This window comes from Pelophylax lessonae (assembly GCF_965119305.1).
Source record: "Pelophylax lessonae genome assembly, chromosome: 12".
Lineage (NCBI taxonomy): Eukaryota > Metazoa > Chordata > Amphibia > Anura > Ranidae > Pelophylax > Pelophylax lessonae.
This window is the reverse complement of record NC_138779.1, coordinates 46,822,633-46,848,536: the sequence shown is the minus strand read 5'-3', so window position 1 is coordinate 46,848,536 and position 25,904 is coordinate 46,822,633. Positions and strand designations below refer to the sequence as shown.

At 41.7% G+C, this 25,904-nt stretch overlaps 1 protein-coding gene across 1 annotated transcript in view; it reads left to right on the top strand.

Annotated features, from left to right (window-relative positions):
- ADAMTS8 (ADAM metallopeptidase with thrombospondin type 1 motif 8) overlaps positions 1–25,080 on the top strand; it is a 58,598-nt gene extending 33,518 nt beyond the window's left edge. The window contains exons 4-9 of the mRNA XM_082273677.1: positions 611–778; positions 9,073–9,371; positions 11,350–11,533; positions 12,353–12,525; positions 16,137–16,312; positions 23,344–25,080. Coding sequence (XP_082129803.1) covers positions 611–778; positions 9,073–9,371; positions 11,350–11,533; positions 12,353–12,525; positions 16,137–16,312; positions 23,344–24,079 — 1,736 coding nt within the window. The 3' untranslated portion in view covers positions 24,080–25,080. The remainder of the gene's footprint in view (positions 1–610; positions 779–9,072; positions 9,372–11,349; positions 11,534–12,352; positions 12,526–16,136; positions 16,313–23,343) is intronic.
- Positions 25,081–25,904: the final 824 nt, after the last annotated feature.

The following is a 25,904-nucleotide window of genomic DNA, read 5'->3' as shown; positions in this document are numbered from 1 at the left end:
GCCTTGTTATAGGCCTTATTATAGGCTTACCTGTAGGTAAAAGTTAAAAAGCGAAGTATACTACCGCTTTAATTTATAATCCTTTCTTAGCCTGATGGAGTGTTTAGGTGGAAGTTAGGGCTTTGTTGTGCATTATAATAATAATATTAATAATAATAATAAAAATGTATATCTTCGTTTGTATATTTGTTTCTGTTTATGTTTTTTGGCAAAAAAGCAATTTTTTTTTATGCTAAAGTAAGCTATTTTTTGTTTGATCATATATCATTTATTTATTCTGTATATATATATGAATATGTTTTTATTATTATGTATGTTTGTAAGATTTTTAATAAACAAAAATGTACACTATAATATCCCCACCACAGTATTATTATACATTTATTTAGCTCTGACAGTTCCCAAACTGCTGTACAGAAAGCACTGATCCATTCACATGAGTCTCTGTATCAGAGAAGCTTACACTCCTACTTTGTTGGAATATTATAGTCAATATCATTACAACATTACCATTACATGTGATTTTATTTTCTAAAGTGTAACTATAAAATCTGTGATATAATATCATTTCAGATTATTTACAGCTCTGATAAATCACTTCTCTCTTCAGCTCACGTTCTCAGTATTCCGCATGACAACTCCAACAATTGCAGGAAGGTGTTTGGCGATCTGGACAGAAACCACTTGATGGCTCCCCTCTTTCTGCAGCTAAACAAGTCCATGCCATGGTCGCCATGCAGTGCCATGCACCTTACAGAGTTCTTTGACAGCGGCCATGGTAAGAAGTGACAGAAGAAAGACTATTATCTGCTGTGGTAGAATAGAGAAAATCCTTATACATTCTTCTAATGAAAATATCGAATTTAAAGTTAATTTCACCCATCTATTGGGAATGTCTAAAGCTAGGTCCACTATCTAACTGTGTAGGGTCTTGTCATATGCCCCGTCCACTATTCTTATCAAGACAAAAAACACAGACCATCCATTTCATGCATCCAGGTTTAGACACTTCTAATGATCGACATTAACAAGAAAACTTTGACAAAAATTTAAAGGTTTTCACAAATTATAAATAATTTATTTTTCTTGAGGTTGGAAATAGATGGCCTGAACACAACCTAAGACACCAAATTGAAGATCTGTAACCCCAAACATTATATATTTTTTAAAGCAAAGGCCTTGGAGAATAAATTGTTGGGTTTTGCAATTTTTTATGTCACACAGTATTTGCACAATGGTTTTTCGAATGCAATTTTTGGGAAAAAAATATACTTTTTTTAAATTTTAATGAAAAAAAAACAAAAAAACACAATACATAATCCAATTTTTTGTAAAATCGAAAAGATGATGTTACAGCGAGTAAATAGATACCAAACATGTCACGCTTCAAAACTGCACGTGCCCTCGCAACAGCAACAATTGTCGTAAACGTTACTATCCTTAGGCGACAGTGCTAGAATTACTTCCGATGATCTGACGTTCGCGGCGATACCTCACCTGTGTGGAACGATTGCTGTTTGTGTACATGTGGGACTGATGCGCATGTTCGCCTTTGCAAACTTAATTTTTTTATTTTTTTTATTTAATTTATTTATTTTCTTTACACTGGTGCTTGAATTTTCTTTGTTTTTTAATTGCTGTCACAAGAATGTAAACATCCCTTGTGACAAAAATAGGCAGTGACAGGTACTCTTTATGGAGGGACCTGGGGTCAATAAGACCCCAAATCCCTCCTCTGCCGGTTGAAATTAGTGTGATCACAGAGATCGCATGTAATTCGGAGCGCACTGCTCTTAAAATTACATGTGAGCTCTGTGCGGTGCAAATTCAGCCACACAGTTTGTATGGCTTAATTCTCACCGCAATCGCACTAAAACACGCACAGGACCCTTTTTTTGGTCCGCAGCAGAATCAGATTGCATGGTGGTTCACACTAGTGCGATCCGATTCTGTGCGAACTTTCAGATCGCACTGCGATATGCGATCTGATCTGGTAATGTTGTTAACTTTTAATTGACACCCCCTGCGTATCGCATATGGCAGTGTGAACTGCCAGGGGTGTGGATGCGATGCGGAACACGCTGTATATTCGCAGCATTCCCGCATCGCAGAAATGTGAACCGGCACTGAATCTCCATAACGGGGGCAAAGATAGCAATAAAAACTGATAGGTGTTTCAATCCCTCTGCATCCTGTCCAAAACTAAAAAAAAAAAAACGTTGGCTTTAGTTATACTTTAACCACTTCTGGACAGGAAAGGATTTGTCCCTTTAATGACCAGGCCATTTTTTGCGATTCGCCACGGCGTTACTTTTTGCACGATCGTGCGACGCTGTACAGAAATAAAATTGTCCTTTTTTTCCCACAAATAGAGCTTTCTTTTGGTGGTATTTGATCACCTGTGCAATTTTTATTTTTTGCGCTATAAACAAAAAAAGAGCGACAATTCTGAAAAAAAATAATAATAATAATTTTCTCATTCTGCTATATAACATTCTAAATAAAAAATTTTCATCCTCCTAGGCCAATTTGTTTTCTGCTACATATTTTTTGGTTAAAAAAAAACGCAATAAGCATATTTTGATTTGTTTGCGCAAAAAGTTTTCCCGTCTACAAACTAGGGGAAAGATTTACGTCATTTTTTTTTATTTATTAATTTTTACTAGTAATGGTGGCGATCAGCGATTTTTAGCGGGACTACGACACTGCTGCAGACAGATCGGACCCCTAACTGACATTTTCCACAGGTCTGCGGAACATTCTGCTCTAACATGAGTGACAGCAAAAGAAGCTGCAGGAAAGAACTTTGTGTTCCTCTGTCATATCATTCAACACACCGTAACATTACATGGCTCCAGGCCTGTATATAGAGGGGAAAGCAAAAGTGTATAGAGATGGAAGACTATTAATGCAGAGCTCCCAACAGTTCTTGATTTTGAATGACTGTCCCTGATTTGGAACAAAGTCCCTGTGTCCCTCTTTCCTCCTCATCTGTCCCTGATCTGATCTATATAGTTGTATATAAAATGCACTTATTATCGTTCAAAAAGTGTTTCCCAGTGCTAACCCTTTCATTCAATTTCTAAATTGCTGCATTTGTAAACTTCAAAAGCCAGTATAAAGGAATAGTAGTCATAAAAATAAAATAAAATAAAAAAAAAAGCACTTGTGGATTTAACTAATCAATTTTTGTATAATTCTCATTTAAGGGTTGTGGCAAGGGGTGTGGCCTATGGCCTGCATACTTTTTCTAATAGGTGTCCCTTGTTCCCATCTCAAAAAGTTGGAAGGTACAGTAATGGGATGTTATCCTGTGCTAGCCCAGGTTCACATTGTGTGAGTTCAGCTGAACTCGCACCATTTCAAGCCAGCATTTCACTCCGACTTCTGGGGCGAATTCACAGATATCTGTGCGGGTTCCTGCACAGATGTCTATGGAAATCGCCCCCCCCCCCCCAAATCGGCAAAAGTAGTACAGAAACTACTTTTGGGAAACGGAGCAAAGTCAGCGTTGCACCAATTCGGACTGTGCCAATGCCGGCAATTGCCTCCGATTTGACATGCCATTTGACATGTCAAATGGCATGTCAAATCGGACCAATGTGAGAGTGGGCTTACACCAGTTATTTAATCACACACCACCAAATCTGAACAATCACCCCCCCCCCCCCCCCAAAATATCACAAAGATCACACATAGGACCACAGAGATTACAGGATGAGACAAGAGGTTAGGGGGCATTTCCAGCAATGCCCACACACACTAGTTTTGGCTGAAAGCCAATATTATTTTTTTTTACACTCAAAAAAGATGCTTTTTATGGGACACCTGAGCATAGTCCCAGACCACACCTAGGTATCCTTTTGATTTTTAAAATCCTCATACTAAAATACAAAACCCCCCCAGAGAAATAAAAAGCTCACATGAACTGTGCACCAACAATTAAACTTCTGTTTTTCTGTATTTTAGTATTTTGCTGGAAGTCAATTAACCCGTCAGAATATTTAGCATAGGTGTACGCAGCCTATTGCATTAGGGTGTGCACCCGAAAGCTTAAACACACTGAAGAATAGTAAACTGTGTTTACTATGCTTCCGTTTGTGATTGAACACAGTGAGTGAATTTGTTCACTGTGTTCACTCAGATAAAAAGGGTCTTGTAAATTATATATTGACTAGTCCTTTTCCCCACTCTCCATCCTGAAACATCTCCTGCAGCAGACAAGGGAAGGGAAGTCCAGGGCAACTAGGGGGAGTCGGCACTGCACAGAGTGATTAGAGTGTGCCCAGACACACCTGGCACACCCCCTGTGCACGCCAATAATTAGAGTGTAAAACCCAATAAAGCAGAGAAAGATGTTACAGCACCATTTTCTTTGGTGCAGCACACATATGTGTGTTGTGGAGAGCTTAAATGTACGTGTGCTGGCAAGGTCCTTTAGTGCAAACAGCACAGCAGTACACTGTTTAACTTCTTGCCGACCGCCCACCGTAGTATTACTGTGGCAGGGCGGCTTGGCTGCTGCGCAAAATCACGTAGTACTACATGATTTCGTGCACGAGGTCTTGGCGGCGGGAGGAGCGGCAGCGATCGCCGCCTTCCTCCCGTGATCATCAGATAAACTGACAGAAGACCCGCCTGCTTGTGTAAACAAAGCCGACGGGTCTTCTGTCACACAAGCAGGGAGAGATCAGAAGATTCAGCTAAGCTGAAACCCCGATCTCTCTGTGCCTGTCACAGAACCCTCCCACCCACAGTGAGCAAGCATATTTAGGCATACATTAACCCACTGATCAACCCCAGTGTTAACCCCTTCCCTGCCAGTGTCATTTATATAGTAACAATGCATATTATTTAGCACTGATTACTGTATTAATGTCACTGGTCCCCAAAAAGTGTCAGAAATGTCAGTTAGGGGCCCGATCTGCCCGCTGCAATGTCGCAGTCCCGCTAAAGAACGATGATCGCTGCCATTACTAATAAAAACAAAAAAAATAAATAAAAATCTCAAAAATCTACCCCGTATTTTGTAAACGCTATAACATTTGCGCAAACCAATTAAAATACACTTATTGCGATTTTTTTTTTACCAAAAATATGTAGCAGAATACAAATTGGCCTAAACTGATAAAAATATTACATTTTTTTATTGGGAATGTTATATAGCAGAAAGTAAAAAATATGGGTTTTTTTTTCAAAATTGTCGCTCTTTTTTGTTTATCGCGCAAAATCTAAAAACCGCAGAGGTAAACAACTACCACCAAAAGAAAGCTCTATTTGTGGGAAAAAGGTCATCAATTGTATTTGGGCACAGCGTCGCACGACAGTGCAATTTTTCCGTTAGTAACACAGTGTCAAATCACAAAAAATGGCCTGGTCATTAAGGGGGTAAAACCTTCCGGAGCTGAAGTGGTTAATGTGGCGTGGTAACATACATAAAATGTACATTTTGCCCCATGTCCCCACAATGCACAAGCCTGACTAGAATACAGGGGCTACTACTCTCACATGTTTGTATTCCTAAAAGAACAAAACAATGGACAAAGCTCCATGATATGGAAAAGGAATGAATTGCTTGTAAAACAGGCACAGTCACATCAGGATCATAAAATCTTCACATAAATCAAATCACTGAGTGCTGCCAGCAGTGCCTAGTATGGATAATGTGGTTCCAGCGGCACACTCTGCATTAGCCTATTAGCCACACTATGTACCGCTGGCTTTGGTCGCTTTTGATTTATGTAAAAATTTTATAACCTTGGCCTGACCTGTTTTAGCCTGACAGTGGATTTTACAAGCAATTTGTTCCTTTACTCTTGTAAATCCTTTTTATAAGTATTTTATAATTTACAAGTACATATTTTTACAAGGACGTTTAGTCCATTTATTTGTTCTCTATGTTTAGCAGACCTCCCTGTCTGTGATGTGAGCTGCCTATCCTCTGTAGAGTTTGGATACCAAATGATGGTCTAGTCTGGGTGCATTTAAGAAGACTCTGGCAGTTGTTGCTAGCACTGTGAAAATTATTTTTGGAGTTTTTCTCTGTATTCATGCAGCAGAACACATGCATGTTGCTGCATGAAAATACATTTCAAGTAGAAATCCAAATCTTTTCTGTGGCATTGGCTCCCACAGTAGATTGGGATCATATGGTGTCTGTATGGTGTAAGCAGGAGACTGGGTGGAATGGCATCTGTATGATGTGAGCAGAAGTTTTTGGGTGGACAGTGTCTGTTTGATATGAGGAGATTGGGGTGTACATTGTTTGTATAGTGTGAGGAAGAGATTGGGGTGTACAGTGTTTGTATAGTGTGAGGAGGGGATTGGGGGTTGTATGGCGTCTTTATGGTGTAAGGAAGAGATTGGGGTGTATGGTATCTGTATGGTGAGAGGAGGAGATTGGGGGGTTGTATGAGGTCTGTATGGTGTAAGGCAGAGATTGGGGTGTACAGTGTCTATATGTTGTGAGCAGGAGATTGGAGTGTACAGTCTCTGTATAGTGTGAAAAAAAGAATGGGGTGTATGGTGTCTGCATAGGATGAGGAGATTGGGGTGTATGGTGTCTGCATAGAATGAAGAGATTGGGGTGTATGGTGTCTGCATAGAATGAGGAGATTGGGGTGTATGGTGTCTGCATAGGATGAGGAGATTGGGGTGTATGGTGTCTGCATAGGATGAGGAGATTGGGGTGTATGGTGTCTGCATAGGATGAGGAGAATGGGGTGTATGGTGTCTGCATAGGATGAGGAGATTGGGGTGTATGGTGTCTGCATAGAATGAGGAGATTGGGGTGTATGGTGTCTGCATAGGATGAGGAGATTGGGGTGTATGGTGTCTGCATAGGATGAGGAGATTGGGGTGTATGGTGTCTGCAATGAATGAGGAGATTGGGGTGTATGGTGTCTGCAATGAATGAGAAGATTGGGGTGTATTGTGTCTGTATAAAATAAGGAGTAGATTGGGGTGTATGGTGTCTGTATAGATTCTAGAATAAGGAGGAGGTTGGGGTGTATGGTGTCTTTGTAGAATGAGGAGCAGATTGAGGTGTATGGTGTCTTTATAGAATGAGGAGGAGGTTGGGGTGTATGGTGTCTGTATGGAATGAGGAGCAGATTGGGGTGTATTGTATGGTGTCTGTATAGAATAAGGATGAGGTTGGGGTGTATTGTGTCTGTATGGAATGAGGAGGTGATTGGGGTGTATGATGTCTGTATGGAATGAGGAACAGATTGGGGTGTATGTGTCTGTATGGAATGAGGAGGTGATTGGGGTGTATGGTGTCTGTATGGAATGAGGAGGTGATTGGGGTGTATGGTGTCTGTATGGAATGAGGAACACATTGGGGTGTATGGTGTCTGTATGAAATGAAGAAGTGATTGGAGTGTATGGTGTCTGTATGGAATGAGGAGCAGATTGGGGGTGTATGGTGTCTGTAAGGAATGAGGAGGAGATTGCAGTATATAGTGTCTGTAAGGAATTAGGAGGAAATTGGGGTGTATCATATCTGTATTATATGAGGAACAGATTGGGGTGTATGGTGTCTGTATGAAATAAGGTGATTGGGGTGTATGGTGTCTGTATGAAATAAGGTGATTGGGGTGTATGGTGTCTGTATGAAATAAGGTGATTGGGGTGTATGGTGTCTGTATGAAATGAGGTGATTGGGGTGTATGGTGTCTGTATGAAATGAGGTGATTGGGGTGTATGGTGTCTGTATGGAATGAGGAGCAGATTGGGGTGTATGGTGTCTGTATGAAATGAGGAGCAGATTGGGGTGTATAGTGCCCATATGAAATGAGGAGCAGATTGGGGTGTATAGTGCCCATATGAAATGAGGAGCAGATTGGGGTGTATAGTGCCCATATGGAATGAGGAGCAGATTGGGGTGTATAGTGCCCATATGGAATGAAAACGAGATTGGAGTATATAGTGTCTTTAAGGAATAAGGAGGAGATTGGGGTGTTTGCCCTTACATCAGTCACCACTTTATCGCTAGGGAACATCAGTCCATTATTGCTAGGTAATAAGTATCTTTCTGTATCAGTTCACACAAATAAATCCTCCATGCAAACTCTCAGATACATTGTATAAAACATACTGTATTGCACAATATTCTCGTCTGTGGTTGATCAATTATCGTCACACAGTAATCTCCCCTATTAACATTCCTATAGTTGAAGTCACGATATTAAGTGTCTCGTGGTTAGTTGCACTCTTTAAAGAATGACATATTGATCTTATTCTTAATAAGATCATCTCCTGCTCAGTTCCCCCATCAACTGAACCTTATGCCTTCATTTTAGATTCATGAAAGTGACTCAAAGGTAAAATTCAACAGCTGTAATCAATCCATTATAAATTGCAAAATCTGTGATTGCCAACATGCTACTATATAGATAAACCAGGTGCAATCCTTTAGATATAAAGGGTTTCAAAACAAAATAAAGACATTCCTAACCCTAACATCCAATAAAGGAATTTTCCCTACAGTTAGTCCTTGTAACAATGGTCACCAAAACAGCAGAAAGGGTGAATCTCCAGGGGGGGGGGGGGGGGGTGGACAGACTGCAATAAAAACCTGACAGCGGAGCCTTTTCTCACTGCTTCCAAAATGTATAAAAAACTTTGGCTATAGATACTCTTTACAACTGAACTAAAATCACCCTTTACCCATCTCCCCTCTAGCAATGTGGTGTCTGCAAGCTCTCATGCGGGTACCATCACCTTTGCTTGGTCTTCTTCCAGGTTCATTGTCTTCAGCCTTCTTGACTGACCATCATGTGATGATGATGATGATGTAACACCCTGTGCATGGGAGTTACATCATCTCAGCACCAAGGCATGTCAACATTGTACATGCAGCAGGCAGACTAATTTGTTTTAAAGTTTCAGAAACTGTGACGAAATATTTCTTTACTGTAAATTGTATTCTAACTACTGAATTCTAAAATTCTGGTACAACTGCAATGTTTCCTGAAAAAAATGACTACTGACCTTTTCCATAGAGCTGATCTATATTATTGAATAAAAACAGAGAAGGAAAGGGTGACTAACATGTTTTTTCCTTGACAGGGGACTGTTTGTTGGATGCACCAGGCAGGATTCTGGACCTTCCCCAGGATCTTCCCGGAACATCAGCTCAATATGATTTGGACAATCAGTGTCGTCAGGTTTTTGGCAAAGAGTTCTGTCACTGTCCTAATACCAGGCCAGAAGATATCTGTGCCCAGCTCTGGTGTAAAATCCAAGAGGATCAAGCCTGCCATACCAAAAATGGCAGCCTGCCCTGGGCTGATGGGACGCCCTGTGAGGACGGCCGCGTATGCTGGGAGGGAGTCTGTCAGGAAGAAGAGGATGTTCTTAAACCAAAGGTAATTTCAAAACTGTAATCCTGGCAGTTGTTACGCCTTCCAATTCATGAAACACTGCATGCAACGCCTATCGTTGCCACAAGACCATGAACAATTATATGACGTAATGAAATTTTACAACTATAAAATTATATACTATACTTGATCACTTAGTGGTCACTACACTACAGCCAGAAGCTTCTAAAATGAAATACCATGACTCAGCTTAGACTTGCATTCTGTTCTGTAGAAGCATGTTAATGGGAATTGGGAAATGGCTCAAATCTCAGAACTAACCATTAGAGCCAAACACTGGAAAATTCTCTACCCTTTACTCATGATGATTTATTTCTCAGAGGAAATTACATTCAATAACTGCAATATAGTAATATCACTGCCAGAATGAATAATAAAAATAAATTTTCAGCAATGTTTGAGCATGTTATAACATATTGTATTCTTCATTAATGAATAGGCCAGCCATAATTATTTATAATTAAACTTGCAATTCCAACTATCCCGCTACCTAATATAAATGCCAGTGTTATTTTCTTTTTCCTCTTAAAATTTTTTATTTTATATATAGAAGTTCTTTCATACTTAAAAAAATCCTGCACATATTTAAATTTTTCCTCTTATTTTTTATAATTCCTAAAGTAGATATACACTCAAAAACTAGATTTGCATATAAACTTCAAAGAGTTATGCCTCGTACACACGCAACGATTATCGGCCGACCAATCATCCGACTTTTGTCCAGAGTGGTGTTTTGTTGGTTGGAAATGTGCCTAGACTGCACACAAATTTTCTCGGCCAAGAAAAATCTACTTCAGAAGTGATGTCATGTGCTGGTTTACTTTCCGTGTGTTTTTTCTTCTCTGAGCATGCCCAGTCTTTCTCATCAGATTTTTGTCTGCCGAAATCTGTACTGACTGATGGAAAATCGCCCGTTGTGTTGACAACCAACAAAAATTTTATAGCCTGCACACCAGATTTTTTTCGGCCGAAAAGTCGGAGTCGGTTGTCGGAAGCATCATACTAACGAGCCGAAAAACGGCCGATCAGACGTTGGCCGAAAATTCCCGGCCAATAATCGATGCGTGTGTACGGGGCATTAGTTCACTTTTTCAAAAACCTTTTTCACTCTGCAGGGCTTCCAGGACAGGTCAGAATCTGTCCAAGAAGCCCTAGAGCAGTGATGGCAAACCTTGGCACCGTGGATGTTTTGGAACTACATTTCCCATGATGCTCAACTACACTGCAGAGTGCATGAGCATCTTTGGAAAGCTAGTTCCAAAACATCTAGGGTGCCAAGGTTTGCCATCATTGCCCTAGAGAATGAAGGGGGAGAGGTTCAGGGATTTTAAATCCCCAGATGGCTGCATGGGCACTGACAGCGCATCACGCATGGGAGGTAAGTACAGTGGGGGCTGGGGAGGTGGGGAGGTTGTAAGAAGTTAGTTCACCTTTTCATTTTTTGTTTTTATTTTTTAAAAAGTGAACTAACACTTTAGTAGTCAATGTCATTTCAAAAGCAATTTTCAGTATTTAGCGTTTCAAGAAAATGATCTCTAGTGCTCCTGCCATGTAGGTCTACCTTCAGGCACTTTCTGTTATAAAGTGAAAATGTCACTCTCTCTCATTTCCAGTACTGTCATATCACCCAGTTGCATAAGCCTCTGGTGGAGACAAACTGTGTCAACAAACATGGTGCCGGCATGGTTACATTTGGGAAGCTTTTCTAGGGCAACGCTGGAGCGAGTGTATGTAGACAGGCGGCAGTTGGACCCAAAATCGATTTAAAGAATAATTTAAGCCTAATACCCCAGAGCATCAAACAAGGGACCTCTAAGAGTAGACTGGGGCTGGTGCACAAATGTTAGGGTTGCCTATTGGGTGTAATCATTTAAGTCTAAGATTACAATGATGAATAATTCTCAAACAATGTAAATTTAGCTTGAAATCAACTAAAATTCCTTGTGTGATTTGTGTCTCCTAGGTTCCTGTGGATGGAAATTGGGGGAATTGGGGTCCCTGGGGTGAATGCTCACGGAGCTGTGGAGGGGGTGTACGTTTTTCCTATCGAGACTGTAACAATCCAGAACCTGAGAACGGTGGCAAGTACTGCCAGGGCCAGAGAGCCATCTACGAATCATGCAACATCCAGGAGTGCCCCTTGCAGGGTAGGTATATTCTCATCTACCAGCTTTCTCCTGACTCAATACCCTAAAGCACCACTAAATCCTAACTAATCTATCTCTATCGTGTCATAGACTGTCCCTAGCTGGTGTGTGGTATTTTTTTAAATTCCTCAATAGTTACTTTTTTTTATTGTAGAAGTCTTCTTCTGGTCTCTGCGCCCACACAGTACCTACATGTGCATCTCCAATGATGTACAAAATCCCATTATGCCATGTGATCCTTATGGACCCCAAACTGTTTTGGAACACTGGTATCAGCTTGAGGTCCACAGGGAGTGCACATCCTAGGCTGACAACATTGCTCCTGTTTAGGGAGCTGTTCAGGGTGTGTTGTCACCACTAGGACGTTTGAAAACTGGCAGCATCACCAGGTAAAAAAAAAAGTAAAAATAAACTTTTAAAAAGAGGAGGCAATAGTCATGTTGCTGGAACAAGCGACAGGTTTGTTACTACCTCTTCATTTTAGTTTTAGTCTTGTTTGGGGGTTTGATGATTCCGTCACTTCTGTTGAGAGAGTGATTGCTAATATTGATCATTGAATGCACTCTGGATTAGAGTTTAGTAAGTAGAAAAGTCCCTGTAAAGTCCAGTAAAAGATACTACTACTGAAAATAATTTTCAGTATAAGCGTGTAGGCAAGCCGGACCTAGCTTGGCTTTCCAAGGCTTTAGAATGTCCCACCTAACATCACAACACACTGCTGGCAGACACATTCACACTCCCCTGTTCCTGCACATGGGTTCCAGTCTCAGTTTGGTTTTCCCTGGACTCTCCTCACCTGCATTATGTTGTGTTTTTCAGAGAAGAGTTTCCGGGAGGTGCAGTGTGAGAAGTACAATGCCTATAACTACACAGACAGACAAGGAAACCTCATTGAGTGGATTCCTAAGTACTCGGGTGTCTCTCCCCGAGACCGATGCAAGCTCATGTGCAGGGCACGTGGGGGCAGCGAATTCAACGTTTTCCAACCTAAGGTGAGATTTTGTGAACTGCACTGTCATAAGGTGGGCCTGATCGCTTCTGTTTGACTTACAAGCTACTAATACCTGAATGATTACATGTTTAGAAACCCACCATCACCTTTTTATTTCCTTCTTTTCCCTGATACTTGGCTTACAAACATACTCATCTGTCCACAAATTATATTTGGAGAGTCAAAGTGTATCAAAAGGCAAAACAGTATTGGACGGATTAGGGATGGGCTAGAACCCCTGTCAAATATTTATTGGTTTCTCATACCCCGGCTGGGGAGATTTGCCCTCTCAACTATTGTTACCGCTGGGAATAAAAGTGATGGAAGTATGAAATGATACTGTTGTCACCAGAACAGAAATAAAGGAGAGGTCTTCTAATGTGGACACCTGAAGATCTCCCTTCGCATTGGAAAGACTTCCACTCACTTCCTGGTGTGTCTACAGGCCAGAAAATGAAGGCAAATATCCCCAATGACACAGATGGCAAAAAATCCAATGGGGCTTCTACCTTTTCCCTACTCTATTCAGAATGAAAATGAGATTTTGCTTCAGATACTTTAAAGTCCAGTTTTAGCCGAAGGGGTTGTATATTTCTTTTTTGTATTAAATAAATGAGGAGGGATGGGGGAATGGGGCCATCAAGGGGGGTGGAACACTGAATAAGGAATGAATATGGCCCATGTAAGGGTTTTTACTGCTTCCATTGGGGATATTTGCTCTTGCTTCCTGTCCTCAAAACTAAGAGAACTGATTGTAAATCTGTCCAATGGTGACAGACAAAGTAACAGAAACATTTTCCTATAGTATAGTGGTGAGGGTTGGAACCACTGCCAGGTTTATTCCTGTGTGTGCCTCGCTGTCTTAGTCTTATGCTGGCCATAAACTAGCTGAAAAATCGTTAGAAAATCAGTCATTTGGTCCGATCGTTCGTTTTTCGTCCAGTTAATGGGCACACATTTTTAAATTTTCAGAACCGAAAAATCAAAGGAACAGTTTGGAAAATTCTAACGAACAAACGATAAATTGAAAGGTTAATGTGTTTCTTGGCCGAACTGTTTGCATTAGGCATATGTGACAAACTAAATAAAAAACATCCATTGAACGATTTATTGTTCGAAATTCGATCATTACATGATGGCACGATTGTCTGCTTTCACGGCTGATTTTTCGTTTTTCGAAAATGAGTTCGAACGATTAACGCATGCATTACCATAATGCGAGAAAAGTGTTGCATATTAGGGTGCTGCAGTGCCCTTTATTCTTAAGGGTGCCCCAATGCGCCTTGCCAACAGTTGTGCATTGTAGTAAATCCCAATCACTACTGTGATTTGTGGTGCGCTACATTCCAAAAAAATACATGCACCTTTTTGGCGCATTTTGGTGCTTTAGGCAGCCCATTCAAATGAATAGGCTGATCTTACACATTTGGGATAATTTACAATGACAAATAAACTGTGCACTTTACAAGAGTAGTTGATCCAGAGCTTAGTAAATGAGCAGAAGCTCTGCTGACTTCCATCATCCAATCATGTGCAAGCAAAAATGCTGTTTTTTTTTTTTTATTTTCCTTGCATGTGATTGGGTATTTTTTGCAAAGTGAAGCATCATCTCATTTACTGAACTCTGGTGCAACTGCACTTGAAATGTGTGCAGTCTATTTGCCTTTAGTAAATCAACCCCATTGCCCGTTAGAGTGCAAAAGAACTCACGTCAACGCAACTGTGTTAATGCACCCAGCCCAAGGGTCTGTTCACACTTGTCAGTTTCCCTAAAGAATTTAGCAGCATGAAAAAAAAGTTGTTCTTTCCTATTCACTGCAGTTTAGCGTGCAGAGTAAAGAGATGACTAATTAATAGTGTCTGTTTTTTAACTTCACAATTGGGACTTTGGACTTTGTAAAGTGGTTTGATACAGAGAATAGAACTACAGTTTGTAAAGTGATTTGATACAGAGGATAGAACTACAGTTTGTATGTTTGTATTTCTGGCTGAGTGCCATTTAGAAATATTAACTTACAGAATAATTTTTGAAATTATTAAATGCAAAATGTCAGACCCCATGCAGGTGTAGTATGGTGGCTGCAAAACAGTCAGAACTCAGCAATTACCTACCCTAACATCTGGAAAACATTTACACAACTCTCACATTAAAACTCTGCTGAATGTCAAGCTCAGAATGTCTTATTCAGTTACCCAGATTACTGCACATAGCAGTCTATGACATCAGCCTAGATGTGTGTCTGTTAGGAAAAGCTCACTATACAGACTGCTGGAATCATCCCAACCTGAATATAACTGCAAGTTATTAGGTACATATAGGTTAGAGAGTGTTAAAGCCAAAACTTTGTTTTCTTTATATTTTGAATGGAGAAAGGGAGGATTATAACCCCTGTCAGTATTTTTATTTTTTATCCATGTGTGTCCCATTGAGGAGATTTCTGTTTACTTCCTGTCCCATAGCCACAACAGGAAGTGTGATGAAATCCCTCCAAAGTGAGGGAACTACCTGGTTGCACAAAGGTCACCAGAACTAGTGTCCCCATTGGAATATTTCCTCTTTATTCCTTTTCTGATGACAGAAATGTGTGACTTTATTTTACTTTCAATGATTAAAGCAGAGCTTTATAAGTCATGTCCCTTTGACAGTCTGCTGGACTGGCTGCAGTACATATGGGCCGAATGTTGACCTGTTTCTATTTCTTCGGCCTGTGTGTACGGGATTTTACACTCTGCGGAGCTCAGTAGGGGAGAGCTCTGAGAGCTGATTGGAGGGAGGGGACACACCCCCTCCACACAGCACAAAGAAACAGAGCTGAGGCTGTCAATCAGTTGGAAGTCCCTTCCCTTTCACCATTTTTCTTTTGGTGTTAGGAAAGATTTTCAGAAGTGATCCATGCTGATAGCAAAGGAATGAAGCATCAGACAGAAATGAAACTTAGTGCTCTTAATTGAAACAAGTACATTCTATAGAGGGATATGCTTTGTTCTTATTAAGGGAAAGTAAAGTCTTCCGTTTTTTTTTTTTTTTCTTTTTTTTCTTCCCTGCATAGTAAATGCATATTGTGCTAATATATCGCATACTAACACATTACGTGACACCTACCTGCAAATGAAGCCCACGTTGTCCCCACTGGCAGCCGCATCCATCTTCGCCGTCTTCATTCCAAGATCTGCAAACTTCAGCTGTATTACTGGCCGGAACTACGTGACGTCACTCCCGCGCATGCGCAAAGGACTCTGAAGAAACGGCACGGGCGGCCGCTTCTTCAGAGTGCATGCGCCGATGACGTCATTGGCTGTATGCAATGTAAATATCTCCTAAACGGTGCAAGTTTAGGAGATATTTACAGTACCTATATGTAAGCTTTATTATAGGCTTACCTATAGGTACAAGCTATAAAGGTGGGTTTACAATCACTTTAATGCCGGAGGTTTACAACCACTTCAAATCTGCTTTAACACAGCAAGTTGCAGAAAATAAAAAGCCGAGCCAGATCTTGCTTTTGTCCTGCCAGTAACTCTATCTGTACACAATGAACACTACAGCTGAAATATACACAGACTGATCATCTGCCTGTTTATTAGCTTCATGACCGTCTCTTTCTCTGCTAGGTGATAGATGGCACCCTGTGTGGTCCGGAAAGCCTATCGGTGTGTGTACAGGGTCAGTGCATTAAAGCAGGGTGTGATCATATATTGCATTCCTCGAAGAAGCTGGACAAATGTGCAGTGTGTGGAGGGGATGGATTGAGCTGCAGGAAAATATCTGGATCAATCAACAAGTCCAAGTAAGAACTTCGGGGTGGGATCTGAGTGTCGGGTCAGGAATTACTGTGAATTCACACAAAGCAGAAACATAGCAAGTCATTTTGCCATGCTATCAATTTGTGAATCTAGATGACGGCAGAGACATATATTGTATTTTAGTAGCTAAATGACATTATTACCTGGAATGATGGCATTCAGTACCGAAATTCCTATTTTTTATTTCACAAGCCTATACCTTTCTCTACATTTACCGACCAAGCAGTCCAGCAAAAGCGACAGTTACATTGGTACAGCGTCACTCAGAATGGTGGGTGTGGCTGAACTGCAGTATCAGTGGGAGGGTCCTAAAGGGGTATGGCTAAATAATGCCTGACCCTACTTGCTGTATACACATACACTATGTTACCAAAAGTATTGGGATGCCTGCCTTTACACGCACATGAACTTTAATGGCACCCTAGTCTTAGTCCGTAGGGTTCAATATTGAGCTGGCCCAACCTTTGTAGCTATAACAGCTTCAGCTCTTCCGGGAAGGCTGTCCACAAGGTTTAGTAGTGTGTCTATGGGAATGTTTGACCATTCTTTCAGAAGCGCATTTGTGAGGTTAGGCACTGATGTGGACAAGAAGACCTGGCTTGCAGTTTCTGCTCTAATTCATACAAAAAGGTTTTCTCTCTGGTTGAGATGCAAACCAGTCAAGTTCCTCCACCCCAAACTCGCTCATCCATGTCTTTATGGACCTTGCTTTGTGTACTGGTGCACAGTCATGTTGGAACAGGAAGGGGCCATCCCCAAACTGTTCCCACAAAGTTAGGAGCATAAAATTGTCCAAAATGTCTTGGTATGCTGACGCCTTAAGAGTTCGCTTCACTGGAACTAAAGGCCAAGCCCAACCCCGAAAAACAACCCCACACCATAATTCCCCCTCCACTAAATGATTTGGACCAGTGCAGCAAGGTCCACAAAGACATGGATGAGCGAGTTTGGGGTGGAGGAACTTGACTGGTCCTGACCTCAACCCGATAGAACACCTTTGGGATGAATTAGAGCAGAGATTAGGACGGAGACAGCGAGCCAGGCCTTCTTGTTCAACATCAGTGCCTGACCTAACAAATGTGCTTCTGGAAGAATGGTCAAACATTCCCTTAGACACACTCCTAAACCTTGTGGACAGCCTTCCCAGAGGAGTTGAAGCTGTTATAGCTGCAAAAGGTGGGCCAGCTTATTAATGAACCCTACGGACTAAGACTGGGATGCCATTAGAGATCATGTGCGTGTAAAGGCAGGCGTCCCAATACTTTTGGTAATATAGTGTATGTCATAGTCATTGTACCCACACAATATGATTTCATTAATGTGCCACAAGCAAGAGTCTAACAGACACATAAGACGCTCAGCACAGTGCTGGAGGTACTGGCACTGAGTATTAGTGCGTTTCAGCTGGAAAAAAAAGTCTTGCTTACAGGTCTTCACCTACAGCATGACAGTAAAGGAGAACCTGCAGAGTTATGGGCTCATCTCTCTATCACTCTGCTCTTCCTTTCTATCAGTATGCCCCTTGTTAGCAAATTACCTCTGAAGCACCACTGACTGGCACCATGTGATGCTTCTTCTGCTCCCAGTATGAGCTCTGCGAAAGGCTAATAAGTACAATTTAGGTACTTTCACTGCTTGCATTAAAACATATATTTAATAATATATTAATGAATGCAAAGCTGCAATAATTTATGTGTTTAATGTCTTCCTGGAGCTTTAAGGGTTATGTGACATTGTTTCTTTGGCAGTTATTTCGATTCTTACATCAATTTTAACATCTGTGTGAAAAATAAAAAAATAAAGGTGAAAGCTGCTTGTTTTTGCCTCAAGGCACCACATGTTAAAACCGCAGGAGAGGAAAGTGCCTAAGAAGCACATGACAGCCATTCAGATACTCATGTCATGTTTACAGTGTCAGTGTGTTACTTATAGTTGTACTCCAGGCACGAAATGCCTTTGCGAACCCATTTATTACCTTGTAAAAGAAGCAGAGAAATCATTACTGTGCTGTACATAGTCTGTGCAGAGAGCAGAACTGTGGGAGGGGCCCAGAAGGTCCACCCACTACAAGTTACCAGCAGATAAATACAGGAGGGGGCGGAGACAAGACCAGCCACCCCGAACAAGGAGAGAGAACATTAATGACTGGTCTTTATCGCTGGAAGATCTGGAAGAAATACGAAGAGCATGCCATGATTATAGAAAGAATACATTTACCTCTTATATTTAGGTAATATTTGCTTATCCTAGAACTCAGTTTTTAGCAAACCAGTCTGTCGTAGACAAACTTTATATCTTCTGAGTATCAGAGATAAAGCTAAGTGCCTCCATCTTGTCTCAGATCTTTTGTTGGGCTCCTGTGCATGACTAGGGGATTAAAGATGATTTGTCTCCATTCTGCTGTGACCTATCACTCTCCTCCACCATTATAAATAACCACAGGTTGGATTAAATGGCCATAGCAGCCTTTTATTAACAAACTGTATACATAACAGGTAAATAACACGTTAAACCCAGTTTTTTACTGGAGCCTCAAGGTCCCGGTAGGCATCAAAGAAGGAGGTACCTGCGTCCGACTTAATTAGGCCTCCAGCCGCCACAGCAAGACAACCAGTCGCAGGTACCAACATACCAACTACTGGGAGCCGTACCTCAGACGAGTCCCTACCAAGTATAAGTTTGTACCATCTGGGAGCCGTACCTCAGACGGGTCCCTATCAAGTATAAGTTTTGCACCATCTGGGAGCCGTACCTCAGACGGGTCCCTATCAAGTATTAGTTTGCAACATCTGGGAGCCGTACCTCAGACGGGTCCCTATCAAGTATTAGTTTGCAACATCTGGGAGCCGTACCTCAGACAGGTCCCTACCAAGTATAAGTTTTGCACCATCTGGGAGCCGTACCTCAGACGGGTCCCTACCAAGTATAAGTTTGCACCATCTGGGAGCCGTACCTCAGACGGGTCCCTACCAAGTATAAGTTTTGCACCATCTGGGAGCCGTACCTCAGACGGGTCCCTATCAAGTATAAGTTTGCACCATCTGGGAGCCGTACCTCAGACGGGTCCCTACCAAGTATAAGTTTTGCACCATCTGGGAGCCGTACCTCAGACGGGTCCCTACCAAGTATAGGTTTTGCACCATCTGGGAGCCGTACCTCAGACGGGTCCCTACCAAGTATAAGTTTTGCACCATCTGGGAGCCGTACCTCAGACGGGTCCCTATCAAGTATAAGTTTGCACCATCTGGGAGCCGTACCTCAGACGGGTCCCTACCAAGTATAAGTTTTGCACCATCTGGGAGCCGTACCTCAGACGGGTCCCTACCAAGTATAGGTTTTGCACCATCTGGGAGCCGTACCTCAGACGGGTCCCTACCAAGTATAAGTTTTGCACCATCTGGGAGCCGTACCTCAGACGGGTCCCTATCAAGTATAAGTTTGCACCATCTGGGAGCCGTACCTCAGACGGGTCCCTACCAAGTATAAGTTTTGCACCATCTGGGAGCCGTACCTCAGACGGGTCCCTACCAAGTATAAGTTTGCACCATACTAACCTACCAGGACCTTGTACCCCGCTTGCTGCCATGACAAAGAACCACCCCAAAAGAAGAAAGCCTCTGTTAAAACAAAAAGAAGGGCGGTGGACCGCAAAACCAAAAGTCAGAAAAAAAAGAAGAAAATACAAGAAAATGGGAGGGAGGGTGGGAAATATTCTCCAATGCAGCTTTCCTCTGACTGAAGACTTCCTGAGGTCCCTAGCTTGACCTCTCCCTGTAGCTCCACCCCTTCCTGGCCAAAACACCAAATAAAAGTCCCACCACTTATATTTTCCATCTTACTGGGCTGAAAACCCCTCCTTGTCCCAAACCCCTTTTAACACCTGTCATGCCGGCCCTCCGTCCATGTCCCTTCTCTCATTTACTCAGGGCCTCTCTGTAAGGCCCCTTTCACACTAATGCGACGATTTTGCAGCACGATTTTTCCGCGACTTTGCCGCGATTTTGAAAGCAATGGCAAGGCTATATGCCTCAAAACGCATTAAAATCGTGGCAAAGTAGTGCAGGAACTACTTTGAAGTCGGTGCGACTTCAAAACGCACTGATATGAATGGGGCTCATTGAAAATAATGGAAAACGACTTGTCATGCGACTAGTGTGAATGGGGCCTAACTTTTGCAATCATCTCAAGATGAGAGAAATATCAATCTCTTCTGAAATCTGCTTAGGAGATGTTATTTGTAACTTGTACATCCATTCTAATTTCCACTAGCCACTTAAGTTTTCCTTCATAGCACTTTAGAATTATGTTAGATAGATCTTTTAGTGAACTATACAATGAAATCAATTACTGTTTTTGTGTTTAACACACAATTCAGGCTAGGTGCACAAGGGTGCCCTGGGATTTTTATAACCTTGGCAACACTTTGTATGGCGGTACATGAAGAGGTACATTTTGCAGAGTGACAAGTTCTAATGTGCTGGAGGCATTCTGTGTTCCTGAATAAAGAATTGTCATTTTTTCATTAGCCTGCTAACTTCTGGTCCAACAGAATGACCAGTTCTACAAAAGCCTGCATAAGCCTGCTATATACTCACTGATATAATATGTAGACTTAATGGCCAAGAAAGATATTGATGCACTCACATCTGCAAGCTATTTCCTTCTCTTGGTTTCACTTACATTGACAGCAGAATGTAGGAGCAGGGTTCAGACACTGCATATAACATATTATGAGTTAAAGCTGCGTCTCTACCCAGTATAAGCCTCATTAGATGCAAGTAAGACAATTCTAGAAGAGCGTAACGTCTCATCTGCAGCTTTTCCAAGAAAGCCCAGGCCTCCACCCAGACTTGAATTACTGGCATTAGCAGTAGTGGAGTGCTCAGTGTTTAATCCACTTATATATTTACCAATAAATGTTTGATTATAGATTTTATCAGTTCCAAAAGATCTTTAAGAAGAACTAAAGGCAAAACTTTTTTTTGCCATTTTGAATAGAGTAAGGAAGAGTTATAACCCCTGTAAAATTAATTTTTTGCCATCTTTGACCCATTCTGGAGATTTCCCTTTACTTCCTGTCCCATCAACAAACAGTAAACGACATAAAATACCTGTGTAGCACCCTCCTAGTCAGGTGCTAGGTAAAAGCATCGGATTGCTTTCCTGCTTATCAGGAAGCAGGATTTCTAGTTAGGTCTGTTACATGTGTCCAGGTGTGATTCACTTGGTCTGAGGGAGTGTCCCCACTGTATCCAATAGGGGAGCCTGTTGGACTGTGGAGGAAACCCAGCCAGTGACACAGAGGCTTTTGCGGCAGTCCCAGTGGGAGGGCACAACAGTGGTGCATCCTGGGATTGACCGTAAAAGCCAAGGGCACATGTGACAGGGTGTCTTTGGGTAGGAAGCCAGGTTCCAGGAGGAGGGTGATGGCTGTCTCTCCTCCTTGTCAGGTTGGAAGTGGTCAAGGACAGTCGGCCAAGTGGACCAGAGTGGGGAGCTGAGCTGTGAGGTCCAGGAGAAACTGACAGTGGAGCAGTGGTAGAGATTCCTGTGAAAAACAGTGTCCGTGAGTACCAGGGAGCTTGCCAGGGGTCTGCCCAGGAAGGGGACCACTCCAGGGAAAGTCAGTGGGCAGGATTTAGCACACACAGTGGGTCAGAAAGGGGGCGCCAAGTTAGGCCCTGAAGAGAAGCTAAAGTACAGTTCATCAGTTAAATCTTCACCTCAGTGGCAAAGTGAAGCAGCGCCCTTGCCGCATCCTCTGAAGATAGTTGTCCTCAAGTTGTGCATAGTTACTAGAAGGAGTATCCCACTCATCCCTTCTCCATCCAACTATAAAATAAAAACACAAAAAAACAAATCCCCTGGACTGTTCATTGACTGAGCCAAGTGTAAAGCGAGGAATATTTTACAGACTGTTGCTATGGGTAACCCAGGGGAATCCACATTAAGCAGCTCCTACGGGGGCAGTGCCACACCTGCAAATTAAGGGAATCCCTTGGGGACCCCCAGGTCACTAGAACTAGTGCCCCCATTGGAAGATTTCCCCTCTATTACTTTTCTGGGGACAACCCAAAGTGTGAGAATGTCTATTCCTTTTACTTTCAATGATAATGGTAAACAGTAGAAATAGAGAGGGCGAATATCCTTAATAAGGACACAAACAGCAATAAAAACTGACGGGTGTTTTAAATTTATCTCTCCTCTATCCAAAACTAAAAAAAGTTTTGCCTCTTGTTATACTTTAGGCTTAAGAATTGAGAATTAAACACAAAAAATGTATTTAGTGACATGTCATTGGATTTTCTGCCTTGACAAATTATAGTTTAATTAAAAATTACTATTTTTTACATTCTATCATTAAAAATGAATGTTTGTTGAATGATGATATTAGGCATGTGATCAGTGTAAAGATACCCTATTGCACTAAATACTCAGCTTTCCCAGTGCCCGTGCTGCCTAACTCTGATCTGAGCACTAGGACTCTACTGGGATGAGGGGATCTATAGTAGTGGGGGAGTCTGAACCGGGGGGATTTGGGCTTGAGGAGGAAGGTAATATATGTTGTACTCTCTCTACTGACATGTGTGTCATGCAATACAGACCCCCAACCCTAATTTTCTGTACGGAGCCTAATTATTTTTCTCAAAGTTCTCAAGATTGAACCATCCCCCAAAAAAAAAAAGAATATCAATGGCCCTGGTAACGAGGGTTAAAATCTGCAACAGGGTCACTCTAAAGCTGGACACACACTATACAACTTTCTTTGTTAGATTTCCTTTAGATTTACCTTCAACTATGTAGTGCAGGGGCCTGTCTGATTGCATACAAATTGAAAGTGTTTAGATTTGACCTCATATTATATGGTTTTGGTAAATCTAAAGTAAAAAATCTATAGACAATTGTATAATGTGTATGGGCCATTAGGCTGTTATAAAAGTAGTAAACAGTACTGTGATAGGCATACATAGAGACTGTTGTCTGGAATGTATTAATACTTTTTATCTTGACCCAGGTATGGATATTCAGATGTTGTCACCATTCCAGCGGGAGCCACAAATATTGACGTAAAGCAGCGCAGTCACCGGGGCATTGTATATGATGGGATCTACCTGGCAATCAAGAGAGCTGATGGGAGCTATCTTCTGAATGGGGATTTATTAGTTTCTTCAATTGAACAGGATGTCCATTTAAGAGGAACAGTTTTATTATACAGTGGATCCAACACCACCCTAGAGAGGCTTCAGAGCTTCCATCCTCTCCCTGAGCCTCTGACAATACAAATCCTTCGAGTAGCCAGTGAAAACGTCCCACCCAAAATCAAATATACATTTTTTGTGCCTAAGAACTTGCCGTATGGACGACAAAAAGCCAAGGATAAGGTATCTCACCACTCACTCAGACCTCTACTAACTGCTCAGTGGTTTTTGGGAGACTGGTCTCAATGCTCAAAGAGTTGTGGTTCTGGGTGGAAGAGAAGAACCGTGGAATGTCGAAACATGGATGGTGGGGCCTCCGATCAATGTCCACAAGAGCTTAGACCTGAGGACATTCGGGCTTGTGGGGACTTACCCTGCCCCATGTGGAGAGCAAGCGGCTGGTCACATTGCTCTCAAAGCTGCGGAGAAGGAATAAGGACACAGAGGATTTCCTGTGTGGACTATACAGGAAAAGAGACAGAAGATGAAAAATGTGACCCAAAGAAACGTCCTGCAGAGTCTGTGACTCCATGTAAGCTGGAGGAATGCTGAGGATCTTTCAGGGTGGATAAAATCCTGGCAGCTACAAACATTAGCCCCATTGCTGCTGGTAGAGATGGATGACTTGGATCAATCGGGATAAAAGACTTTGATGTGTGATCTAAAGCTGTGCTCTTTGTGAAACTGTAATACAGGGTCTGCCAGCAGCAACGAGAGCAACTGTGCACTATATGACAAGAGTGGATATTGCTCTGCTTTAAAGACTAAATACAGAACGGAGACACATTTTGTGTTTCAGGATAGAAATCTACCTCACTAGAGAATATGTAACCTTTTGTATCAGCTCCATGTTCTGTGTCTTTCAACACCTTTTCACAGGAAAGCTCAGAAGAGTTATCTATTGCTCTTCTTGTACTTTCTTCTGCAAGAAGGTCATACTTTGTGTTGCAGCATGTTGAAACCATGTTGCTTAATTATTTCAGTGTACTTTTCCTCCAGGCTAGTGTGAGAAGGGTAATGTGTTTGTAAATTTGCTGTTTCCTCATACACCATGAACTTTCATATAATCATTTATTTATCCCAAACATGTTGGGCATTGTTTGAGTTAGGGAATTGTACCAGAATGGATGTAAATGCTGTTTGCTGGTTACAGACATACACTCTATGGTCAAAAGTATGTGGATGCCCCTTCAAATGAGTTCAGGATACATTTTGCACACTTTCTGTGTTTTTAGCCTTGTGACGACAAGTTTGGAAGGCATTTAGCCTGGTAAAAATAGTTTGGAGGGAGGCATTTTTCTGTTCCAGCATAACTGTGCCCCCATGCACAAAGCCAGCTCCATAAAGACATGGTTTCACTAGTTTGGTGAGGAGGAACTTGAGTGACCTGCACAGAGCCCTGATCTCAACCCTACTGGACAGCTTTGGGATGAACTAGAATTCTGATTGTGAGCCAAGTCTTCACATCCAACATCAATTCCTGACCTCACAAAAGCACGTTTGGATGAATAGGCACAATATCCCACATGCACACTTTAAGATCTCATAAAAAGCCTTCTGAGAAGATTGGAGAAAGTTTAAGCTGCAAAGGGGGAACATCGCCTTATGCATGCCTATGATTTTGGAAAGTGATGTCCAACAAGCTCATTTACAGTGGATGGTATGGTCCAGGGGTACATGGACCTTTGGCCATATAGTGTATTTCTGGGCAAACTTAAATAATGCATATATACAGACTGAAGCAACAACAGCATTAAAGAAAACATCCATGCAACACATTAGGTTTGACAGTGATATGCTTAGGCTGTCCAGGAAGCTCTGCCCCTTGCTAACATCAAAAGTTCTGCTAAAGGTGATATTGTCATTTTATATAATCAACAAATCCTGAATCTTTTGCTCTTTACATTGCTTCTGGTAACACTGAAGGTTCCTTGGTTCGGTGCTGTACATCCTCTTTTTGATGCCCCAGTATGTATGTGTCTGCGGTGAGCTAGAAGAGAGGATGGTGCTGGAACCGGGGACCATACTACATTGTTACCAGCACAGTTCAAAGGATATGGATATCAGAAAATATAGAGCCATAGCACAAAGAACTTGTGAAGTAACATATCTGGTTTTGCTACTTGGCTCACATTTAGAATTTCCAGAAAATCACATTGTGCAAGTCTTGATATGATAATCTCCAAATTTAGGTGTCAGCAACATTTCTATTGCATTAAACCCTAACTCCAAGATAACTATCTCCAGGATTGCTATCACTTTAAGCTGCCCCAGGCACACTTTAAAGTGGAACTTTAGGTCATAAATAAAAATGGTGGAACAGGCAGGATTTTTAATGCAGAAGAAACACGCCTTGTCTCTTCTGCATTAAATTACC